Source organism: Diorhabda carinulata, chromosome 6, assembly GCF_026250575.1.
Source record: "Diorhabda carinulata isolate Delta chromosome 6, icDioCari1.1, whole genome shotgun sequence".
In the NCBI taxonomy this organism is placed as follows: domain Eukaryota; kingdom Metazoa; phylum Arthropoda; class Insecta; order Coleoptera; family Chrysomelidae; genus Diorhabda; species Diorhabda carinulata.
This window is the reverse complement of record NC_079465.1, coordinates 15,370,326-15,394,589: the sequence shown is the minus strand read 5'-3', so window position 1 is coordinate 15,394,589 and position 24,264 is coordinate 15,370,326. Positions and strand designations below refer to the sequence as shown.

At 32.1% G+C, this 24,264-nt stretch overlaps 1 protein-coding gene across 4 annotated transcripts in view; it reads left to right on the top strand.

The window, feature by feature from the left end:
* The window catches only part of LOC130894702 (vacuole membrane protein 1), a 45,142-nt gene extending 24,761 nt beyond the window's left edge, over positions 1-20,381 (top strand). For all 4 annotated transcript variants that reach the window (XM_057801651.1, XM_057801648.1, XM_057801650.1 and 1 more), the window contains 6 exons: positions 1,103-1,335; positions 7,512-7,657; positions 9,046-9,181; positions 16,349-16,498; positions 18,678-18,840; positions 19,517-20,381. In XM_057801651.1, the coding sequence (XP_057657634.1) occupies positions 1,124-1,335; positions 7,512-7,657; positions 9,046-9,181; positions 16,349-16,498; positions 18,678-18,840; positions 19,517-19,945 (1,236 nt within the window). In that variant the 5' untranslated portion in view covers positions 1,103-1,123 and the 3' untranslated portion in view covers positions 19,946-20,381. The remainder of the gene's footprint in view (positions 1-1,102; positions 1,336-7,511; positions 7,658-9,045; positions 9,182-16,348; positions 16,499-18,677; positions 18,841-19,516) is intronic.
* Positions 20,382-24,264: the final 3,883 nt, after the last annotated feature.

Here is a 24,264-nt window from a genome sequence, read left to right as displayed (position 1 = left end):
CCTATACTGTAGCTCGGAAATAGATAATGCAGAGCACACAATTTTCAGATGTCCTGCGTGGGCGGATATTATAAACTTGTCTGAAATAACAGTAAGAGCTGAGTTACGACCAGAAAATATAGTGCAGATCATGATGGAAGCAGATTTTAAATGGAAAGCTGTTGAGAGTATGGTGGAAAAAATTCTAAAAAGAAAGGAACAGGACAGTAGACAAAGAGGTCCAAACACACAGCAACACTAGAAGATAATAGATAGACCCGAACTCCTCATCCCTGCATGCAGCAGGGGAAGGGAGACGTAGGGAGCAAAACAGAAAAGAAGGAATCACAAGAAAGGCAGCTCATCATTATGAAGAAATATTTGTTAATGGTGCCATAATGATTAATGAGCGGAGTTCAGATAAAAGCGACTAACAGAGGATATACAATCCGTCCGAGCCCCACCGCGACGCAGGATCCCGCAGTGTAGGTGAAAGTTTCCCAGCAAAACTATTTGCTGTGGAAGTGCGATAAGTCGGTATTAAAAAAAAAGCGTCCATCAACATATTAGAACACGACCGACTTCACGGTCTACATCAGTGGATGAGTTCGTAACAATACTATGCGAACTGAAGTATATAAGAGGAGCATATGTCTTCGCTAAGGAATAATTGCGATACATCTTAAAAGTGCGGTCACAGCTGAAAATCGTTATTTTTTTCAATGTTCTCTAAAAGTTTCATTTTCAACCCTATGCAGTTTTGAAACAGCGCAATTCCAATTCTTATTCTGAAATGGTGCTTAAATAGGTTAATGAAAAATGTATTTCTATTTTTCGTCAGGATTTAAAAGAAAAAATTTTTTTAAGAAATATGCTCAGTATAAAATGAACTTACGTTTTTCAGCTTTTTCCTTTCAAATTACTGGTTATAAAATTTCGTTCTGCTCCTTCGTGCAAGTCTATATTTTTCAAGTGGGCTATGCTATATTAGAAAAGATATGATTTTAAAATTAGATGTGCTTATTAATAGTAAAATTAGAGCTGTTCATCATTTAATTAGATATTGTAGTAATTAACTGCTGTCGTAGATATCCAAAATTACCATTTTTTTTTTCGTTTCCAGTTGCAAAGATTAAGGAATACTATGGTTGGACATACTAAGAAAAAAGACGCCACCGGTAATCATCAAATGAATGGAGGATCTACACAACATAGAAGCAAAAAACAAAATGATACACAAAAGAAAGAAAAGGAAAAAAAAGAAAGGGAAAGCTTGGTGTTGTGGCGGAAACCACTAACCACTGCAGAATATTTTTTTCGAGAATGTACTGAGTTAGCTTCTTTATATGGCAAAAAGTAAGATATTTATTGAAATTGTTATATAAACGATTATAGGATAACAACTGTAATTGCGTTTCACACATTTCTTTCACAAATTCAAAAATTATTGTTGAAACTTACTATACTATACTATAACTTCATGATAGATGGTGTATTCCACGTACGAATAAAAAAAAACACCTTCGATCGGCTGATTATAACATAGGGATTTATGGAAACTTTGATAACCTAGGTCACCTATCAGTTGATTGCAGATCCTAATCCAGATCGAGAGTTTCTGAACTTAGCTTTCCGTTTTCGGTGGAAATTTCAAATTTAAAACTGAATCGTAAAACTTTTTTTTTACTACAGTAGAAGTCAGAAAATCTGGCACGTTCGGGACCGACTCGGTTTCGGACTATCAAAAATTCCGGTCTATCAGGCGGTAATTCTAGGGTTAGGGTTAGGTTAATAATTAAAATACAAATACACTATACAAATACATACAACAAAGTTTATTTTACATTTTATATAATGTATGTACACGTACTGTAAAACGCATTTTTCTTAGATTTAAAAAAGTCACGAATGTCTTTTTGTTTTCTTGACTTTTGGCGTTTAGTATAAAATTTATTTCTAATGATATGGAAATCAATAATTTCTGAAGCACTGTAGCTAGTACTAGTCTCAGCAAAAGAGATAAACTTATTTAGTGATTCTGCAGCTTCTGTCCAGCTGATTTTTTCCTTTTCTTCCGTTTCGGCATCTGAGTCACTTTCTTCAAGATTTTGAGTAGGCTGACTCTACTACGACTCTGACTGACTACAATGTTGATAATGTCCTCATCGGTTAGTTCTTGTTCAACAGGCTCATTCTCGTCGATTAGAAGCCACTTCTCTACCTCATCTTCAGGAAGGTTTTTCAAGGGATTGTCAGCACTTCTAACGACATCCAAAACTTTGGTCAGAGCGTCTTGATGGTTTTCTTCCTCATCAGTCTGTAGAGTTACGTCAGATGCAGGGTTTGCAGCTGGCCAAAGTTTTCTCCAGCATTTTTGGAGTGTTGTATTTTTTACCTGGTTCCAAGACAGTGCAATGGGCATAGACGGCATCTTTTACTGTAAACTTTTTTTGAAAATCAGTCACGTCACAGTCAGCATTTGAACTCTAACGCTTAGGTTTTCAAAACATGGTCACTGTACAGTTAAAACGAAAATCACTTTTTTTATAAACAGTTTCGTTTATTGCGATGTTAAAAGATACAAAACAACAAATGTCGAAGACGCTTCGTGATTGATTAACGGAGATGCACTGCACCTGAATTTGTTGTGACAACTGAGACTAGCCGGCGGCTAATTGTTTCCGAACAATACCGAGCGCTTCCCGAACTACCCCGAAAACTTCCGAATAGCTCTTTTTTTATTGGCTTTAAAGTCACACTTTTGGAGAAAAAAAATTTTTTCTACGACCGTGCGTCGTAAAGTGCGTAAAGTGTCTTTCCCGCACTTGACCGCTTGCCCGAACTCCGCTCCGCGTCGTTCGGGACAACTGCAGTCGCGTGCGGGAAAGTATCACTTTCCGCACTTGTTAGGAAAATAACTATTTACGATTTTCCGGAGCGATGCCGGACTATCGGGCATTACGGACTGTTGGATGCATGACTAATGGACTTCTACTGTACTCCAGTTTCGTGCGTAGATTGAAAAATTTATATTTTGTTCGTGATAATTGACCTTATTTTCATTCCATTACATAGTAATAAAAGCTCTGGCAACAATATAAATACTATCATACTATCGGCCAATTTACAAAATTCTTACAAACAAAAATTTATAAAAACCATACAAATCATACTTAAAATCAGAGTGTATATGCTACGCTCAAAGACCGAAAACGCGTTCTGTGCTTGCGTTTGCCAAAACGCGTTGTGGCTATTATGATATAACCAGAACCCGAATGAAATTATTTTAGATTTAGAAGCTGGTAATATAATGTGGCTTATTAAAAATCATTTGGTAACGAAGTAGTACAACATTCATTATTTGAATAAATGTTTAATGACAAAGTTTTTATATATGTTTTATATCCATATAGTCAATGGATAATATAAATTATTAACAGTCGTTTTAATGTAAAAAAGTATTTTACTAAAATCAATCTTCGCTGCATATCCACCTATTTGTTTTTGCATGAGGAATTGTTATGGCATTTTGAATTGCATTGAACTTTATATTAACGTTTTTAATGCACCTAAATGTTCAAGATTTTTCTTTAAGTCTTTATCAAAATATATGAAATTATTGGAAAAACTAAATTTGAAACAGAAGAGTCCTAAAATCAAGAGCATTTAGATGCATCAATATATCAAAAGATCTAAGAAATAAGAAATTAAAGAAATTTAACGTTTTTATATATGATTTATATCCATATAGTTACTATAACTAACCTAACCTAATTGCTCCAAATATAAAATTCAATGCAATTCAAAATGCCACAACAATTCCTCATGCAAAAGCAAATAGATGTATATGCAGCGAAGATTGATTTTAGTAAAATACTTTTTTACATTAAAACGACTGTTAATAATTTATATTACCTATTGACTGTATGAAAATAAAACATATATAAAAACGTTGTCATTAAACATTTATTCAAATAATGAATGTTGTACTACTTCGTTACCAAATGATTTTTAATAAGCAACATTATATTACCTGAGCTGACTTCTTCTAAATCTAAAATAATTTCATTCGGGTTCTGGCTATATCATAATAGCGACAACGCGTTTTGGCAAACGCAAGGCGCACAAAACGCGTTGTGGCTGTTTTAAACGACCACTGGCCGTTTTCGGTCTTTGAGCGTAACAACATATATAGAAATGAATTATTTAATGTGCCGTTTCTTTAGTTGTCAATTGTTCCGTTTTAATTTAAGTTTATAATTAGATATAAAATTGTCTCTGAAATGTCCCTTTCAGTGATATTTTTCATGAACAAATCGTGGATTGCAATTACCATAAATTCTTGATTGACATATTTTTTGCATCTTGTTCATAACTTATTTTTGGACGAACACATCAATTACAACTCGCAATTCATAGAGAAAGCAGATCTCGTGTTTGTTCAAAACATTCAATAATTCCTTCATAGTTAGTGTAAATACTTTTTGATGCAGAAATATGTTCATCTCCACCTTCAAACCCTACCACCAACACTACCATTTATTAATCATTTTTCTATTCCATTCGATATGTGGAGGGTACAGGTAAGGAGAACTGTCTTGTATGGGAGATTAGTTGAAAAAATGTCCAGATGTAAACAACAAATTATAATACAAAGACTCGCCAAAATAGCGGAAATGTTATATAGCAGTTATATATTTCATATACCGGGTGTCCCAATAAGAATGGCTCTCGGCCATATCTCGGGAACCGTTTATAGTACAGCTTCGGGAACAAAAAATTTATAACAAAAGTGACCTCGAGAAAAACCTGGAAATTATTTACAGAGTTGTAGGTCCGCCGCCAGAGGGCGTAATTAAATACCAAAAATTATAAAATGAATAATTTACAAATTTTGCCTAATTAAGATGCATTTAAACTATGATTATCGTATTTTTAAAGAAATTTAGCGTATATTTGATTTGACAAGTTTTAGTCTATCTCTTCAAATAAGACGTGGGGGGAAGCGGGAACTTTATTATGAAAAAACGCCTGTAAGTCCAGTTCTACTTAACCTATCTATGCAAACTTAGTCTTTTTGAAAAGAGCTCCTTTCTACCAATGTAAGAGTTATAAATTCGAAGCAACCTAATGAGTAACGTATACGCTAGAGGGCACTATTTTTTTTTTTTAAATCTAGCTATCCTTGAAAAATGTTAGTTTTTCGTCGACTCATACATCGTTTAACAACGACTGGAAATGTAAATCTCCCTTATTTAGAAGACGCGGCAGAGGTCGTTCAGAGGAAAACACAATAAATGTTTTGGAATATGTGCAATTTAACCCGCATTTAAGTATTAGAGCAATAAGTAGAGACTTGGGAATAAGCAGAACTACTGTAAATTATGATATAAAAAGATATGTTTCTTAAACAAAATATACCCGCATAATATTATTTGTGGGCATGGTTATATGTTAACATAATAATTTATTTATCATTCCGGAAAAATATTTAATAGGACATTATATTTCTTGTAGATTTTATCCATATCATATAGTACTGCATCAACAATTGGTTGATCGTGATTACGACAGAAGGTTGAATTATTGCAACTGGTTACTAGATATGACGACTCTCAATTACTGTCACGTATTTTGTGGTCAGACGAAGCTACATTTAGTAGTGATGATACGGTTAACCGACATAATATGTACTATTGGTCACAGAATAATCCACGCTGGATGGAAGAAGTTCAGTATCAGGGGCGATGGTCGGTGAATGTATGGTGTGGTATTGTAGATGGTCTGATAATTGCACCTTTTATTTTTGACAACGCAATTAACGGGGAACGCTACCTAAATTTTATAAGGGATGAATTACCACTTCGTCTAGAAGATATATCACTAGCAACTCGTAGGTCTATGTTGTTTCAGCACTATGGATGTCCGGCTCATTTCTCAAGACAAGTTAGAGAATTTTTAGATAATGCTTACCCTGATAGGTGGTTAGGACATGGAGGCCTATTTTTTTTTTTTCGCCAGCCAGGTCACCAGACTTAACCGTCTTAGATTTCTATCTCTGGGGTCGGATTAAAGACCTTGTTTATGTAATTAGACCCACTACTAGAGATAACATGATCGAGAGAATACGAAGCGCCATTCAGAGTATTTCAAGAGCAGAAATTGAGACTGCTGTTCAATCTACTCTTCAAAGAATAAACGCTTGTATCGAAAATGATGGGCGACAATTTGAACATTTAGGTCGTCACTAGCGAGGTACCTTAAGTTATATTTCCATTTTAACTTCCATAACGCAGTTTCCCGGTGACAGCATAAGTAATATTGACATAATAATTGGAACTATTATTAATAGAACAAGGAAAGACAATTTTGAGGAGTCAAAAAATGTTAAAATCCGTTCAGTCAACCCGGAGTAATTTATGTTTAAAGGAAAATGCTTAAAATTTACACATTTCTTAGGATATCTCGTAATACAAAAAAGATATCGACATGCGGTTTTCGCTATTCTGTTGCTAATTTGGTCTACTTTTATATTCCTCAATTAAAACTGCATGTTTCCATTTAACATTTTTAAAGGATAGCTAGATTTAAAAAAAAAATTACTCATTCCTCAAATACTAGGTATGGCTATTAAGTAACGAGACTAGCGCTGCTACGAGAAAAGTACGCATGTGCCAAAGGCTTGCGACTATCAGCTGTATAGCCTGAAGCCTACTTATTCGAAAACAGTATCTACCGTATCTGTAGATAAACCAGTGTAGCCGTGGCCTCGTTTGTATAGCTGCTGTTTTTTGTTTTTTCGTCAAAATGATACGACGTAAAAGTATAGCAACGAATTGTTGTGATATTTCACAAGAAACTTGGAAAAACTGTAACTGAAACTTTATTGAAACAAATTTATGATAATGAATGTTTGTCGCGTCCACGTGTTTTTGAGGAGCTTAAGCGTTTTTAAGATGGCTGGGAAGATGTTGAAGTTGATTCACCTTGGGGTCGTCCTACCACGTTAAAAACGGATGGAAATATTGAAAAATTCGATAATTTTGTTCGATCTGATTCTCGGCTAAGTATTCGTGCGATTGCTGACCTATAAGAATTATCAAAGAATGAAAATTTTAACATGCGATAAGTGTATGCAAAACTGGTGCCTCATTCCGCACTGTACAACATCCCAGTGATAGACCGTCCACCTTGGCTTGCACCATGCGATTTCTACCTCTTCTCTATGGTCAAATCTGCATTAAAAAGAACAATATTTGAGTCTGTTGACGCTGTTAAAGAAAATGCGGCGCGCATCCTGAAGAAACTGACTGCATCCTGCACTGTTTCGAGCAATGGAATATTCGCATGGAGCGATGTTGCGATACGGAAAAGGTATATATTAAAGGTGATGAGATAAATATACATAATATCAAAATATAATATTTTATATTACCAATCTCTTATCTAATAGCCACACCTCGTGTACAGTTCGACTTGATAGGTATTTTATAATTTGGTCCTAACAGTAATACTTATTTTTTTTATTTCAGATTTTTAGCAAATAAAATAATCTTGGGAGTAATTTCAATTGTAGTAGTATTTTTGTACATATTAATAAATTCCAAAGGACCACACCAGTCTTTAGTACAAGGAATGTATAAAAAAGTTTTATGGTGTTTATATTGGGTAGGATTAGGTAAGTGTTTTATTATTAATACTTGGAATTTCGCTGTGAACTTAATATCAGATTAGTCACAATGAGTCACAAAATTATGGAGTATGATTTTTATTCTTAAAAGTTGAAGTTATAAGCTGCTACTGAATTCCCCAGCGAACGCTAACTAGTTGGTGGGGTTTAACTACATGAAACAAATAGCGATGCTCTTTGACGTTGTCTTCAGTTCGGGTCTCAAGCTCGAACGAGGGTTGTTAAACCACTCTGATGAGACGTAATAACGTTGAAACTAGTCAGTGGTTGCAAACCCCTCCTTGCAACTGCGATTGGGGAGTCTTCCATCACCTTTGCGTACTATCTTTTCCTTGGTCTCATTTTTTTTGTTACTCCTTGTTCTATGTTCGCCATTTTTGTGTTGCTCTAAAACCTGCTATTCTCTTTATCTGACCCAGTCACTCTATTCTTTTGGATCTTATTATTTTGCTTAGGTCTGCTCCTCCAAAATAGATTCCTTATTTCATTATTTGCTCTCCTCAGCCATAATTCTCCCTCCTCTTAATCTCCTAGTATTTTTCTGAGTATTTTTCTCCATGTATCGAACTTCTCTTCCTCTGCTTTGTTAAGAACCCACGTTTCACCTCCGGAGCTCACTGTTGGTCTTATTATTGCAAAAATTGCAAAAATTTCAAATTTTCAACTACATAAGAAAACGATTCTCATAGGTTTTGAGTTGTGACGTCATAGGTCATAAAAACATTGAGCAGTGGTCTGCTTGATGATCACGAGGTTATCGTTGCCGGCAATGTAGCGTCTGCTGTTATAATACACTTTTTATTTATTAGTTACGTATAAATAAAACATTTTTCTATATAAAAGAATAAAAAACTTAATTACTATAAAATATTAAAATAAGTTGAATTTGAGTCTTACTGACATTAAAATGATCCTGGCAACAAAAATAATTACATCTCGCAACCAACACTCTCAAACCATTTTTGTTGTATATTCGAGTTAATCAAAGTTATTTTAAAATAACCGAGAGAATAACTATCGTATTTACCTCGTATCATATGTTCAGTGTTCATTTTATACCTATGACGTCACGCAATATGGCGATCTTACTGAAATATTTAAACTACCTACAAATTTTTAAATTTTCAATAATTTTTTTCTCTATAAATATTGACCAAATAATTAAAAAAAAAATATAAAAGTTGTATATCATTATACAAAAATATTTTTTTTAAACCATGCATGTACCCTATTCCAATTGTCAATTATCAAAAATCTTTTTTGGTACTGTTAGCTCTCATTAATATTTATATATAATAGTATTAGAATTTGTTATAAAGTAAATATCAAGTTACTTTATATAATATAAAGAATTTCATACATGTTATTGTTTTTAGGGATTTTATCTTCAGTAGGTTTAGGTACCGGACTTCATACGTTTTTGCTATATCTTGGACCTCATATAGCTCAGGTGACATTAGCAGCTTATGAATGCGGTAGCTTAGACTTTCCGGAACCGCCTTATCCAGATGAGTAAGTATAAATATAAGTAGCTCTAAAATTGTTAATCTTTACCTCCATCCAGTCACTGATAGAAGGCTTTATTACAGTAACCATCAAAAGTAAAAAGTTGCGTTATCCCCACTTTCAATTAGAAACTAAGAAAAAAAATTTAGATTTAGAAATATTATACTATATTCCATTTTATCCATTAGTCTACAAGTTGAATTCCTGAAAATTATTGAAGAAATTAATTTGATTACTAAAATATTAGTAGTAGTACCATACATAAAAAAAGATCATAGATAAAAAAATTGTTATTATGTTTCAATATATTCTCCCTTTATTTCCACACACTTTTAACAACGTCTGACTAAAGCATCTATGTCACTTTAACTTGTCACTTGGCCTTCAGCGTTGCGAACAAAAAATAGCTGGACAGAGTCAAATCAGGACTATATGGTGGATTTTCAATCTTTGTTAAACTACATTCGTGTATAGTAGCTTTAGAAAACGAAGTAGTGTGGACTGGAACATTGTCATGAATCAAAAGCACACTTCAGTTGATTTTACTTTGTCTTTTTTTGATAATTTCACAATTGTGTTGAAGCCAATCAAAAAGATACCCTCACAGTTCCAAAATATGGTAACCATCACTTTTTTTATGCTTGTCGTGACTTTTACATTTTTTGGCATGGACTCATCTTTCCGATGCCACCCCATGGAATCTCTTTTGGATGTCTGATCATAATAAAAGACCAGTTTCATCATTATCCATTGATCGGATTACAATTTCTTGGTCCTTAGGACAAAGATCTAAAAATCGTTTGAAACATCCTTCTTGACATTGATTTGCATTGCATCGATAAATTGAGACACTCATCTTTCACTAATTATTAAATCCTTAGAACATTTATTTTGGAAATGCAGGTCTATGCTGCAATTTCTTTTGTTTTTAGGCGCCGGTCACTCACAACAATTTCTTCTACTAATTTAATGTTTTGTGAAGTAGTCACCGTCTCAGGACGTCCCGCAGGTGGCACAAGGGGCAAAATGCATGAATTCTTGGCAGAAATTAATTTAAGGCATTAAACCGTTGAAAAATGAATTAAAATCACATGTCTAATATTTAAATAATATTTTATGTTTTAATGCAAAAAGTAGCGATTTTAAAAACAAAGTAAATAACAATATGATTATTCTGAATCGGAAGAATCATCTGAATTTATATTAACTGTAGTTAGGATGGACACAAAATTAACACTCTTATGTGCCATTGAAACAAACAATAGTACAAAAATAACTATTTTGTGTCATATGTAACGGTGTTTGCAAATTTTCTGTTTATGTAACATTTTTTGAGATAGAACATCACCGGGTAATATTTTAAATATAATACCTGATGTATTCATAATTTTTATGAGTAAATATGACCAAATTTACTGATACTATCAAATTCAATGGCTAGGTGAAATATTTATTCAATACAAAATTGACAGATGAAAATTCAATATTTATGTTTGTATGGGAGTTGGGGTCCCCTTTCCCGCGATACTGGGAAACCCAGTGTTTACAGCTGATCTATTAATCCCCTTTTAAAAAGTCTAGAATATAGGATGGCTTTAATTACCAAAGATTTTCGTCTTCTATTTCATAAGCACCCAGGTACAGTGCTCTGGACTTCCTTAGTGTTTCACACTTCGAGAGAATGTGTATAGAGGTTTCGTCCTCTGTGCAACAAAATCTTCACGCCGCATTATCTGCTATGTCTAGCGTGTTTAGGTGTTTGTTGAGGTGACAGTGCGCCGATAGAACTCCTGTTAGTATTCGTAGATTGTTTTTACTTAGATTGATACATTCAGCAGATCTACTCTGGTTACAGTTCCCTAGAAGAGTCTTTGCCTTTCTCAGCCCTTTTAGGTTGTCCCAATAATTGGTTTTGCTCCTATCTACCTTCTTTTCCAATGCTTTTTCCATTCTTCTGTTCATGAAGAGCTTATCTGGTCCCGCTTTAGCGAGCTTATCAGTTATTTCTTTTCGCTCCGGAATATTTATCTACAATAGCTTTTCAAAGTTAAAACTTTTCGCTGCATGGCAGTATCTTATTCTATACAAAAAAGACCTTAATGAATCATTTCAGGCATTATATTTTGTACCTCGACTCTATTCGATCTTCTATTTCTTGGATAATTTGGGGTAAATCCTTATTATTGACCTCAAATAACCCAAAAGAAAAGAATAGTGCACATAAATCCTGTGACTTGCCGACCACTCAATATAATTGTTTCGGCTCTGCGAAAATGCAGTATTCAGGTATAGTCCAATCCTAGTAGTATAATGAGGTGGAGCACCATCATTTTGAAACCTACTTTCTTCTGAAAACTGTGAGTGATTAATACGATTGGGAATCAACCGATTAAATACTGGTACTTACTATCTAATCTCATGAAAGTTATAAATATTTATCACCATTTCATATGTCTGTTATGGAAAAGGGTCCAATAATTATTCCTCTGACAATTCCACATTAAACGTTTAGCTTTTATGGATATTATGTATGACCTTCTTCCATCCAATGCGGATTATTATCCGACCAAATCATTCATAATGCTTCGTTGTAATAAGGATTATCTTCATTTAATTATACTTTCTAAGGTTGAAATTTACTTTTTTTAAGCATTTCTCTTACAGATCTCACACTAATATCGTTATTTATTCTAAATTTTGAAATTGCTTTTTTTGTTCACTTGGAATTTTCATTTGTGGCTGTTTTCTAGGGTGGTCATTAAAAATTAAATTTTTTACAATGCTCCCTAGAAAGCTTTTATTTAATGAAGAAACACTGCGAAATTTTTTTTTATTCAAAACTACACGTTCTTCTACACGATCTAAGTTCATTTTTCGATATAATCATCTTTTTTGGAATTTTTTTAGGAAAAATACAATTTTATTATAGAACTCAAATCAATAAAAATAACAATATTCGATCAAAATAACAATAAACAAAAATTCAAAAATTTTCCCAGTTGATTTACTCTATTGAATAAAAAAATGAAAGATGCTCAAATTGATATTTTTATTATAAAATTACATTGATTCAAACGTTATTATAATATTTAGATTTCTCCACTCAAAGCATCAAGTAAGTTTTATTTCGTAGTTTTAATGCCTTCTCTTTTATTATCATTCAAGATGTAAATGAGGAATTGTTTCTGCCCTTCATCTTTTGTAAACAAATCGTTGTAAGCTCGTTTATCACCTCTATCTGCAACATCGTTCATTACTGACAAGTTTTTAACAGCAGCCTAACAGTCTTGATAATTAGAATATTTTAACCAGTTTTTTCAATTTTCACATAACCAGCTTGTATTTAGTCCAAGTTTATGAAAAAAATTGATGAAGTTACATCATCCAACTGTTTTAACCCATTCTCAAGTATTTACGGAATATTTGCACGATATATTACAGCCACAGAACATACCCTAAGAATAAATGTAAACTTAGTTGTTATTCACTGGAAACAACATGGCGGATTTTGGATGCCAGTGCCCTCGTTGGTAGGTTATGATAAAAAACACCCCAGAACTGGGATACGTTTATTTTGAAAATAATATTTACATAGATTTTCAACTAAACCAAGGCAAATTAGTAGGTATGATTAAAATTTCACTTTTAAAATAAAAATTAACATAAGACAAATTTTTTTAACAAACAAATTGAAAAGTGTAATATGTAAATAAAGACTAACCAGAAATAAAACAGAAAAATAATACCATTAAAATGATATAGTATTATCATTTAGAGATTTAACAAAAAAAATATTTTATACAAACAAAAGTCTGGAAAATTCATAAACGTGTCTCAAAATCAAAACAAGAAAATAAACAAATCACATAATACAGCGTTTATAAAAAATAAACATAAAAATTTTTAAAAACAAAAATAAATATTTCCTATGTAAACATAAACTGATGAAATTGTAAAATATATCAGCCTTATATAATAAACAAAAGAAAATAAATTTTGGTTCCATATTATTCCATCAGATAACATCTCTTCGTCCTCCACTTTCATTAAATGATGCTTCCCTCGTTAGGGGTAAATTGCTTCTGAAGTACATACAGTTCACCCCGTACAAACCTGAAAAAATAAAAGATACAGCAGCCAAGTAGGTATGTTTCTTCTATTTTTATTACTAGGGATAAAAGGCGATCAAGTTCATTCATTTTATTCACTCGTCTCATTGATATCAGTTTTAAAAGGTATGTTGTCAAAACATTCCTTTCAGTTTTGCAACTGAAGGCAACTGAAAATAATTTGATAAATACCTATACAACCTAGGATTTCTTTTGTACATAGAAAGAGTAAAAGTTTTATCCTGTATAGTCCATCGTTTTCCTTTACCTTGTCTACGAATATTTCTTAACTGTGAATAAATTATTTAAACTTTCTTGTTTACACTCAAATGTTCCAATTTCATTTTCTGCAATGGTTTTAACTGCTCTTTGTTATTCTCTCTTTAAACTGTTTTTCAATTTTGATATTTTGACTATTGTATTCCGATGAAATTGATACATAACCATTTCCCTAGGTGTTAAATTGTTCTCGCCAGTTCCAGCTACAGTACAAAAATCATATTTTTCGTTATCAAAATTACTAATTTCCTCTGTAACAATGGAATGAAGGCAATGAGAATTTAAACAAATGATTATTTACTTGACAATTGTTATTGACAGTAATGACACATTTTTATTACACTAGCGTCACCATTGGTAAATGGCAGAACTAAATTTTTGTTGCTAAAATTTAGATGCGATTCGAACTTCTTATTGGGTATGTTCTATGATATCACCTACCTGTGTACCGAAATCTGAAGAAAATGTGGTGGCAATTCAGAAATTGATTACGAATAAAATATTGACATTGACAGTAATGACACATTTTTTGTTACTCTAACGTCACCATTGGTAAGTTGCATAACTAAATTTGTGTTGCCGGGAATTACATACAAGTTGACCTTCTTTTTGGTGCTCTGTGACTACAACGTTCCTAGAAACTTTATCATTACCTAACCTAACCAGCGCATGCCCATCTGGCATTTTTTAAAGGAATTTTCATGAAAATAACTCATATGTAACTGCTCATAAGCGTATAAAAAGCTCAAAAATAGAAGAAAAATTTAAGCTTGAACTTGAATGACGAAATAAAAAGATAACATTGAAGGTGTTTCATTGTTAACTATTTTCAAATCTCAAAAAAATTATTATTTCCAATTTAATAAGATAGTTTCAGAGAAAAAATGAATAAACCCAAAAATTTACTTGGATCGTGTAGAGACACAATAAAAACAAATTTTCCAGTGTTTTTTCATAAAAAGAAGCTTTTTAGGTGGCTTCGCAAAAAAATTAATTTCTTGTTCTTCCACAACTGGAAATATTTTTCACACTGTCAGTTTCATTCAAATTTCGCAACTCTGCAGGCTTAGAAATAAGACAAATTCTGTCAGGATATGTATCAATAAATGAATCGCTAACTCATGTAATGTTCTGACATGATGTATTTATCAATATATATATTTTAGTGATCTACTGCCCGACTGTCGTATAGACAAAGAAAATAGCAATGTTTCGTAACACTCCCTGAAGTCTCATTAAAATTCCAATCACCTTTAAGTCCCCACATATCTGCCACTCACACTTGTAGTTAATTTTGTCTTAAAGCAAGCGAATATTTTCATAACTTTCTTTCATCTTCACAGAATGAACAACTGGTGTAGACGGTTTCAAATTTCCATTCTGTAATAACACTGCTTTTAAACTGCTCACTGACTATGCTCAATATCAAGTTCCTTCATTAGACAATCAATATCCGTACATGCACACAACGAATTTTCCATACTGTAGAATGCAGAAAATGTAGCATTTCTTTTCTAAAGGTCGTAATTTTTGTCTCTTTGACGAACAAGTTCCATTCATTAAGACGGGAAACAAAAAATCCAGACTGTTGCTTTCATAACCCCAAATCACGTTCTAAATCATTCAACTCACTTTGAACAATCAAATGTGGCTTGCCCGAAATAGTATTTGGAGAAAAATAGGCTCGGTGCATTGTTCTTAGGAGCTTCCTGATGATATTTTGTCTCCAGTATCTTCTAAAACAATATTTAGCGGATCTAGAGAGCCCAATCAGTACTGGTAAATCTTCGTTATGGGGAACAGGTCGTTTAGCAGATGGCAAATTTGGATACTCGATCTTGTGCTTTCCTTTCTTAGAATAACCTTCAGCAGTCGTCAAAATCGTTAGTAGGTTTCCACGATACCATTGGAATTTCAAAAGGCATGCTTTTTTTCTTCCAATACATCCACTGCACCAACGAGATGCTACAACTAACTCAACACGCGTGGGAGGCCCACTGCTTGTCTTGGTCTCCAATTAAAGTACCAAAATATTTGAAATGGGCTTTTTTCACATTTTCGGAAAATGACTTGCGATTTCACCATAAATTCTTCACAAATATAGCAAAATTTTTGCAACTGCGGCGCGTTTGACTCGACATTTTCGTCTCTATAATTACTTTTTGCACTATCAATGGAGAACCACTTACTATGAAACTCAACAGAATACTAAGTTTTAATGTTATTTTTATGTTTATTATTCTGAATAATACAGTTCATTTATTTTTTCGGTCATAAAATTTACCGATATTAACCGTCACTTTATAAAATTGCCAACCTGTTAATGTAGTACGTGTTAGGACTTAATAAATATTTTTTCTATTATTGGTTTTTAAAATAATTATTTTTAATTTTTAAAATAACCATTTTAAAAATTAAGCTCTCGTCTGTGTTACAAAAATCTTGTCGACCAGTGTAATTGTAGTAAATACTACTACAGCGTAGTGATATTTACTACTTATTTAACAATAAAATATATTTTTTGTATTAAAAATATGGGAACAAATAAAATAGAAATGATTGGTTTCGTTTTATTTTTTAATAAAAAAAATAGTGACCGCTTTACAAACATGTTTTGAGTAAAAATCAAAATTTTATAAATTTTTCCAATAGGAACTGGATAAGCCAATATAGAATCCTTTCCTTCTTATCAATTAATCCATATTTCTACATTATTGATTCTATTATTTACAAATTAAATTAGGAAGTAACATAAGACGTTATTTCATTGTCATTTATTTTCAAGGATAATTTGCCCCAATAATGGAAAAATGGCATCAATCACTTTTCTTAGTATAATGTCCAAAGTTCGATTGGAAGCGATGTGTTGGGGAGCAGGAACTGCTTTGGGAGAATTACCCCCATATTTCATGGCAAGAGCGGCAAGGCTTTCTGGGTAAGTATTTTAATCATACATCCTTTGAATCTACTTTTAGTAACTTACTTCATACAAATGATTATTATCGGAAAAATATGGTATTATTTTATATAGTGATTTTCGGTTATTTAAATTGATAAACTGTTGGAGAACTAAAAATCACAAACCCAATTTTATCATATTATTTCATTCAGATAATAGTTCGGCCAGTACTTTGGTGATGGGTTAACTAAACAGTTTATGTGTCTGCCATAATTTATTTTAATTAATTATTAATTATTTTATCAATTAATTTATGGATGTGCCATTTGCTTGTTTAATTATGATGACAATACATGGATCACAAGATAAATCCACTAAACAATCGACCATTTAATGGTAGTTAATTGAAGTGATTTGTAAAATCTGTTTTGTTAATATGGGGCAAAAACTTGGACATATAATAGAAAGATGTTCCAGAAAATTCAAATCGACGGGTACGTACGAGTTATTTGTACATTTTTTGTCCACATAGAAGAAGAGATAATAGACTTAACGATAACGAAGCGGAAATGGAGTTGGATAGGTCATATACTATGGAAACCAGCAACGAACATAACACGACAAGCATTTTCTTGTTTTTTATCATCACCCATGATAAAAACATAATATTTGTCACATAAAAAACGTATGGAAAGGTGTGTCGAGAAGAGAGGAGAATCATTTTGATAATAGAACCCTTTTTCGTAACCAGTCTCGTTATTTAATAGCCATACCTAGTATTTTTGCTTATTAATGATGATATCAAAATATTTTAGTACTTTTTTCATTCCCACAATTTTTTGTCAAACATTTTTTAGTTGCATTTTTTTTATCAATCGTTCTGTATTAATAAACAACAACAAAAATTGTAAATCTAATTTGGAGAAAGTGCTGCACGAGGCACCGTAAACCAAAAAGGCGCATAGTTAAACTATGAATAAACAAACATCTAATAGATTTTTTTAGTTCTTTCTTTTATTTGGTTTTATCGAAAGTACTTCAATTTTTCTGGAACTTCTTTGACAATGGAACATTTTGCCCATGAATGCCCGGTATTTCCATAATAAAAACTAAATTCAAAACTAGCTCGTAAATGTGATGTCTGCAAGTCTCCAAAATGATCGCCGCTCCACTTCGACAACCCAGACTTGAGTTAGTTGTATCGCAACAAACTGCTTTGATATTATCAGTAATTTCCGTCCTTGAGCCGCATTTGAAAATTGCATGTGCCTTACTTGTGTGTACTTACCCATCTGATAATCTGGTAACACTGATACATTCAATATTTTTTCTATGGTACTACTTTTAAGCATAATTGCTACTTTGTCTATCTTTTTGCAAAAGAAAAATCATCAGATATCAGTTTTCCATCTTAATGCATTACCAACTTCAATCCCGTCAAATTCTCGTTTTATTCATTCACCAGCTTCTTCTAATTTCGATCGGTACTCATTGAATGACGTTTTGTTCAAATTAAAAGCACTGGTGTCAACTCCCATGGCTTCTGGTATAACTGATATTAGTCGAACAGAATTTCTATAAGAAATATTGCAATTATATAAAGCAGCTCCAACGTCTTTAGTGAAAATATTAACAGTTTCTCCTTCATTTTTAGCTTCATAGTTTCCTCCTTGAGCTTCAAACATTCACAGTGTGTTTTGGTAAGAAGTAAATGTAGTTGTCTCACCACTTAAAGCTTGCTCATCACTCAAAGTCGGATCGTTAGTGCTTTAAGTTGGTAAAGTCACATATAAAGAGTAAATAAGAAAATTATAATTCCAAGTTTATCAACCGAGAGAGGTTATAGATTAATACGTGATTGTGTTTAGATGTTTGTGTAATTGCCTTATATTTTTACGATTTTTTTAAACGGTAGATTTTATGGAAAAAAGCATTCAGATATTTTTTCTAGAGTATTAAATATCCTACAAGAAATATCTGTTTAAATATTTTTAGCTACACTTGTTTCAATGGAAACAAATTTACTTCATTAAGTACAAAAATTCCATGTTGTTTAAAAAGAAGTATATTTTTTATAGGTCGTAACCTGAAAATTTTAGAGATTAAAAAATAAAGCCAAAAATTGAGTTCTAGTTAGAGACGGTGCGTTCAAAAACAAAAATATCAAATTATTTTCATGTTTATGTCCAACTATTTTAGTAATAATCATTTTTAGAATAGATCCTGATGATGATGATGAAGACCTTAAGGCATTTGAGGAATTGGAAAAGAAACGGAAAAATAATAGAGATGAATTAACTTTGATGGAAAAAGGAAAATTGTTCATTGAAGAAATAGTGCAAAAAGTAGGATTTCTGGGGATATTAGCGTGTGCTAGTGTAAGTTATCTAATTAGCCTCATATAAAAATTTAAGGTTAAAAAAAAACAGGTAAAAATTAACATTTCCACCTATTTCGGTCTTTATCAAAATATGATTTGACATTTACAATTAGCGTGATTAAGTATTTCGATCACTTATAACATGAATATATATAAAATAAAATCAAAATACCAACCTGATTTAACGAATCAAATTTTTGCTTAATTCTTACATTTCAAAAATGTATACAGTAGATCTATAAATTTTATTCAAATTTTTTAGATTTTTTTATCATTGTCAGCTTTCTCCTTCTTATGTATGTGAACCTTCTCTTTTCCGTGTATTTAATTCCGTTTCAAGAATTTGTGAATTTTTATAATTAAATATGTTTTTTTGTTATTTCAAGATTTGTTAATGCAGTTTAATTAGTCTCTCTCTCTCATCCTCCCTCCCCCCCTCTCTCTCTCTCTCTCTCATAAAATTGAACTTTTTTCATGTTAGATTAAAATATCAATTAACCGATGTCAGTTCTCATAATTTCAAGTCCTTTTTACTTCGTTATTACTACACAAATAAAAGTAATTTTCACCAGAATGATATCAAATAATATTTTAAATTTTATTGAGTCTTAGACATTAAGATATTTTTATTTTTCATACATATATAGTTGCAAACTAAATTTTTCATTTTTCAGATTCCAAATCCCCTGTTCGATTTGGCTGGTATAACTTGCGGACATTTCTTAGTACCATTCTGGACATTCTTCGGAGCTACCCTTATAGGAAAAGCTGTGATAAAGATGCACATCCAAAAAATGTTTGTGATAATAGCATTCAACGAAACCTTGATAGAAACAGCCTTAGATTGGCTCAAATTAGTTCCTTTTGTAGGAACAAAGTTACAAGTACCATTTAAGGCCTTTTTAGATGGTCAAAAACAAAAATTACATAAAAACTCAGCCAAAAATATTTCAGAAGGTGGCGGCAACGTATTAGGCTCTATTTTTGAAAAATTTGTCATTGCAATGGTATTATATTTTGTTATTTCTATAGTGAATTCATTCGCGCAATCTTATCATAAAAGAATACACAAAAAAAAGAATATTAAAGCTAGTAAAAATTGAATATATAAAAGTTAATGATCATGAAACGTTATTAAAAAAGTCAAAACATTTGTATTGGTAATGGTGATTATTTTCAAATTTTATGTTCATTATGTTTAAATTGATATAGAAACAGGTGATCTTAAAAAATATCAATAAATATAAAATAAAAACATTAACCCAAAATCTATAAAAGGTCTACTCAAATTTCAAACGAATTGGCTTCTCACTAGCTGGCAAAAATTAATAAATCATAGATAAAAGTTTTGTTTTTAATGTTAAAACTCTTTAATTAAAACATTCATATTTAAGTATGACTTGAGACATTAAATGGACAAATCCTTATATTATTTATGATTTCACCCTGAACTTTATATTAATAATTCCATTTGTATCTTTATAATTTGAAATGCAGAATTTTTCAAAATTAAATTTGGTTAATAAACAATCTAGAAATTTATGTTGATTTATTTATGTTATAGTTGAATCAAACCTTACAAAAACAAATATAGGTTGCTTGAATCTTATCCCAAAACAAACGAAATACAAACTCGAATGGTCGAATTTTCGAATGGTGCTGCGGGTTGAGGGCTCAAAATAAAACTTTCTAAGAGTTGTTTGTAAAGCCAACTATGATTCAAACATTGATGTAGATAAAGAAGTAAACAAAAAATTGTGAAATTAGAAGTAAAACAATAATCAGATAGTGTAACAATATAAATATCTATACATATTTATATAAATGAATAGGACACACTGTATCTAAGACAAACTATATAACATAAACAAATGAGAACATCGTTGTTAAAAACAGAAGAACAATGAAAAAGTCATTTAAAGAATTTTTATAATTGAATATATTTTTTATGTTCTAGACAACCATATTCATGCTGGTATATTCTGGATTTCAACTACTTATTTTTTTAAATTGTTGATAAAAGTGTCCGCCCACTATTATTTACTTTATTTAAATTATTTACAAATAAGCTTTAATAGTTTCATACAAGAATCACGTGAGATATACAGAGATATATGATGCCGTCAATCCGTTTGAGTGCGCATATTCTTGTTTTTCATGGTCCTAGTATGGTTGTGGTATTGTATGGTGTAGTGGGTAGACAACTTAGCTGCAAATTATTCTCGTATTATATGGAGGTCATCATTTAACTTTCGAGTTCAAAAAGAAAAAATATGTTCTCATTTTATTATAGTTATTACCAAGGTAATCAATTGTTTGTGAGAATCTAATGAAATAGTATAGTTATTGTAACTGGATAATATTATTGTGATGACGTACATACCAAATTTCCACCTTAATCACACATAAGCGATCCAGATCTAATATGAACTTTTACGAAATCTTGCCGTTGCTGAAATGGGATAGTGGCAAATTTAAGCACCAAAGTGTACTAACTTAATATATTTCCGAGCTTTCAAATATTTATGTATCCTTAGTCTGGGATTAAAATTATGTTCAAGTACAATATAAATATATGTATGAAAGTATAACAATAATAAAAATTACCTACATTAATCAGTTATTAATTTATTATGTTATGATTTTGTTATATATTTCAAAAAACACTTTGGCTTGCCACAATCCCACTATGGAAACGCTCATAATCTAGCTGGTAAAGATTTCGTTCCAATTCCAAATATTTATCCTGCCCTGTGCCTCTTTTTTTCATCTTGCTATACCAAACTTTCCTATATTTATCTTCACCTCTTCTTCCTTAGCACTAATTTTTTTCTCTTTTCAGTAAAGCACTGTTGGTTGAATATGTTTTTTATTAACTCTAGTTTTCTCTGATACTAATAATAATTTGGAAATTAACATTGCTTGGCTTGCTTCCCTTTCCATTTTTTTTCAATTGTAATTGTTATCCCCATATATTCCAATTGGGTTACCTCCTGTAAATAGTATTCTTTTCCATTCTCCACTTTTTTTGATAAATTTCTTGTTTCTCTTTATGAATTTTCTTTCATTACCATATATTTCGTTTTCTGCTCATTTATATGTGTTGCTTGTTAATACTTCAAACTTAGTTATGACGTTGGATATTTGGTCTAATTCAAAGCACTGATACATTAAATAATTTGGGATGATATATAATTTAATTTCTAGCAATCTATTTAAAAAGTACTTGATTACAATATCTAAAAACACTGCGACCCAAAATAAACGCATAATGTGTGTTTTAACTTAACATCTTGATTTTGTCTGTCTTAATGAAATTTGATTAGGCTTCCAGTTATAGATCTACATAATCCTACTTCCCTATTATGTTTTAGTAACAAATTCTTCTCCTCCACCATAGATTTTCCAACAATGTTCCATTGGGTGTATCGCTCGCCTGGACGTCTATATACTTTCTAAGACCAAAACGACCAAACTTGACCTATTATTTCAGTATTGCTGCTTCCGTTGATTTGATGTTGAAAGCAAACCAGATGTGGTTCTAATTGTGTCAACCTTCTTCGCACTGCAGTTTGATTATTGTCTATGGGAAATATTTCACTATCGTGCAGTGCTTGTAAAAATCTTGAATATTTATTGTACTTTATGGCGGCCTTCACCTACTCTTTATTACCGGTCTCTCAACATCATGCCTGTATACTGAGTACAGTAGATTGTACAGTCCAAGCCAAAGTAGTATTTGTGTTATGATAGCACTACATTCCTTAGCCGAATTATTTTCTTATCCCGTGGGATTTAGACCTTTTAAATCTAACCAAACTAGACATTGCCTCTATCAACGTACAAAACAAATTAATCACAGAAATCTGCGGAAAAATTCCTAGTGAGCTGAATTTTTGTATACACCTTTATTGAAGAGTTGTAATGAAGATGTGAAAAATCGCCTTCGATATCGTACCAGCTAAAAAAGTTATAAAGGATGCGAAAATCAGTTTTCGCAAATATCTCTCGATCTATTGCTCGGAGGTCAATAGCGGTTATCATAAAAATTGTTCCTAGTAGAATTATCTACAAAAAATGTCTGTCACATTTTTCTGTGAAATTAACCGTTACGCTGATAAAGCGACTAGACTATACGGTATTGTATAGGGTAGAACAAGACGTAAAATGTATTGCTTTTTAATATACTTATCTTATAGAGGTTTAAGAACTTTAGTAAAATCTACTATAATTTATCCAAATTACCTACATTGGCACACTCCAAATGACAGATTTTTTTATGTAAAAAGCAGGCACAAGTGGGTAAACTCTATAACACTAATTCTAGTAGTGCCTGCCGTGTGGATATACCAGGTTGTAGTGCTCGATAAAGACGTGCCTTGGTAGTTCATTCCACAGGCTTATACTTCTCCAAAGAAATAAGTCCCGATCAATTAATTTTCTGGGTGTCTGCGGGCGAAGTCGGTGTTCATAATCCTGACTATCGTGTAGGTCTTGCAAAAACTGTTCTAGGCGGGATTATGCTAGACAGCTCAGAAGAGCATTTGCCGTGGTAGTATCGGTAAAACAGAGTCAGGTCGGCAACCTTTTTTCTATGCTCTAAGCCAGTGGTTGGCAAAACTTGGTTAGAAAAAAGTTATATTTACATAAATTAAAATTCTTCTGTAAATCGACAATATGTATTAATTTCCACCAAAATGCCGGCGATGAAATTGTGTCGATTATATGGGGCTAAAAGTATGACCACCGTGGGACAAGAGCTTGTTGCTATTTTAAAAGAAAACATGAATACGAGATACTTATTAACCATTGTATCATTTTCCAACAACCGCTTTGTGCACAAAAATTTGTTATGGAATTAGTGATTACCATTATCGAGTCCATATTAGCTAAAGCTCTTAATGCTTGCCAATGCTTATTTGAAATAGAGAATGAGTATGAGATGTTCTACTTCATTAAAAGGTACGTTAGTTATCCAAAAGGAACGTGTTCCATCCCTTTTTCCGAAAATTAAAACATATCTCCTTAAGAAGGGCGGTTTGAGAAAAATTCCACCTTAATAATAAACTGTAAACGCAAATGAGATCTAAACACCATACAACAAATGAACAGAAATGCCTTTAAATGGTATACACATGGATCCAGGACCAGACACTCTGAAAGTCTGGGCATCGCAACAAGCATGACAAGGTTTTTATGGGACCCGAACCCTTCTGTGGTATCAGCTACAGAACAATGGAAAAAGCACTAGAAAAGAAAGTAGATAGGAGCAAAACAACTGTCGAGACAACCTACAAGAGCTAAGACAGGCAAAGACTCTTCTAGGAAACTATCCAGAGTAGATCCGCTGAATGTATCAATAAAGTAAGAACAATCTACGAATACTAATAGGAGCTCTATCGGCGCACTGTCACCTCAACAA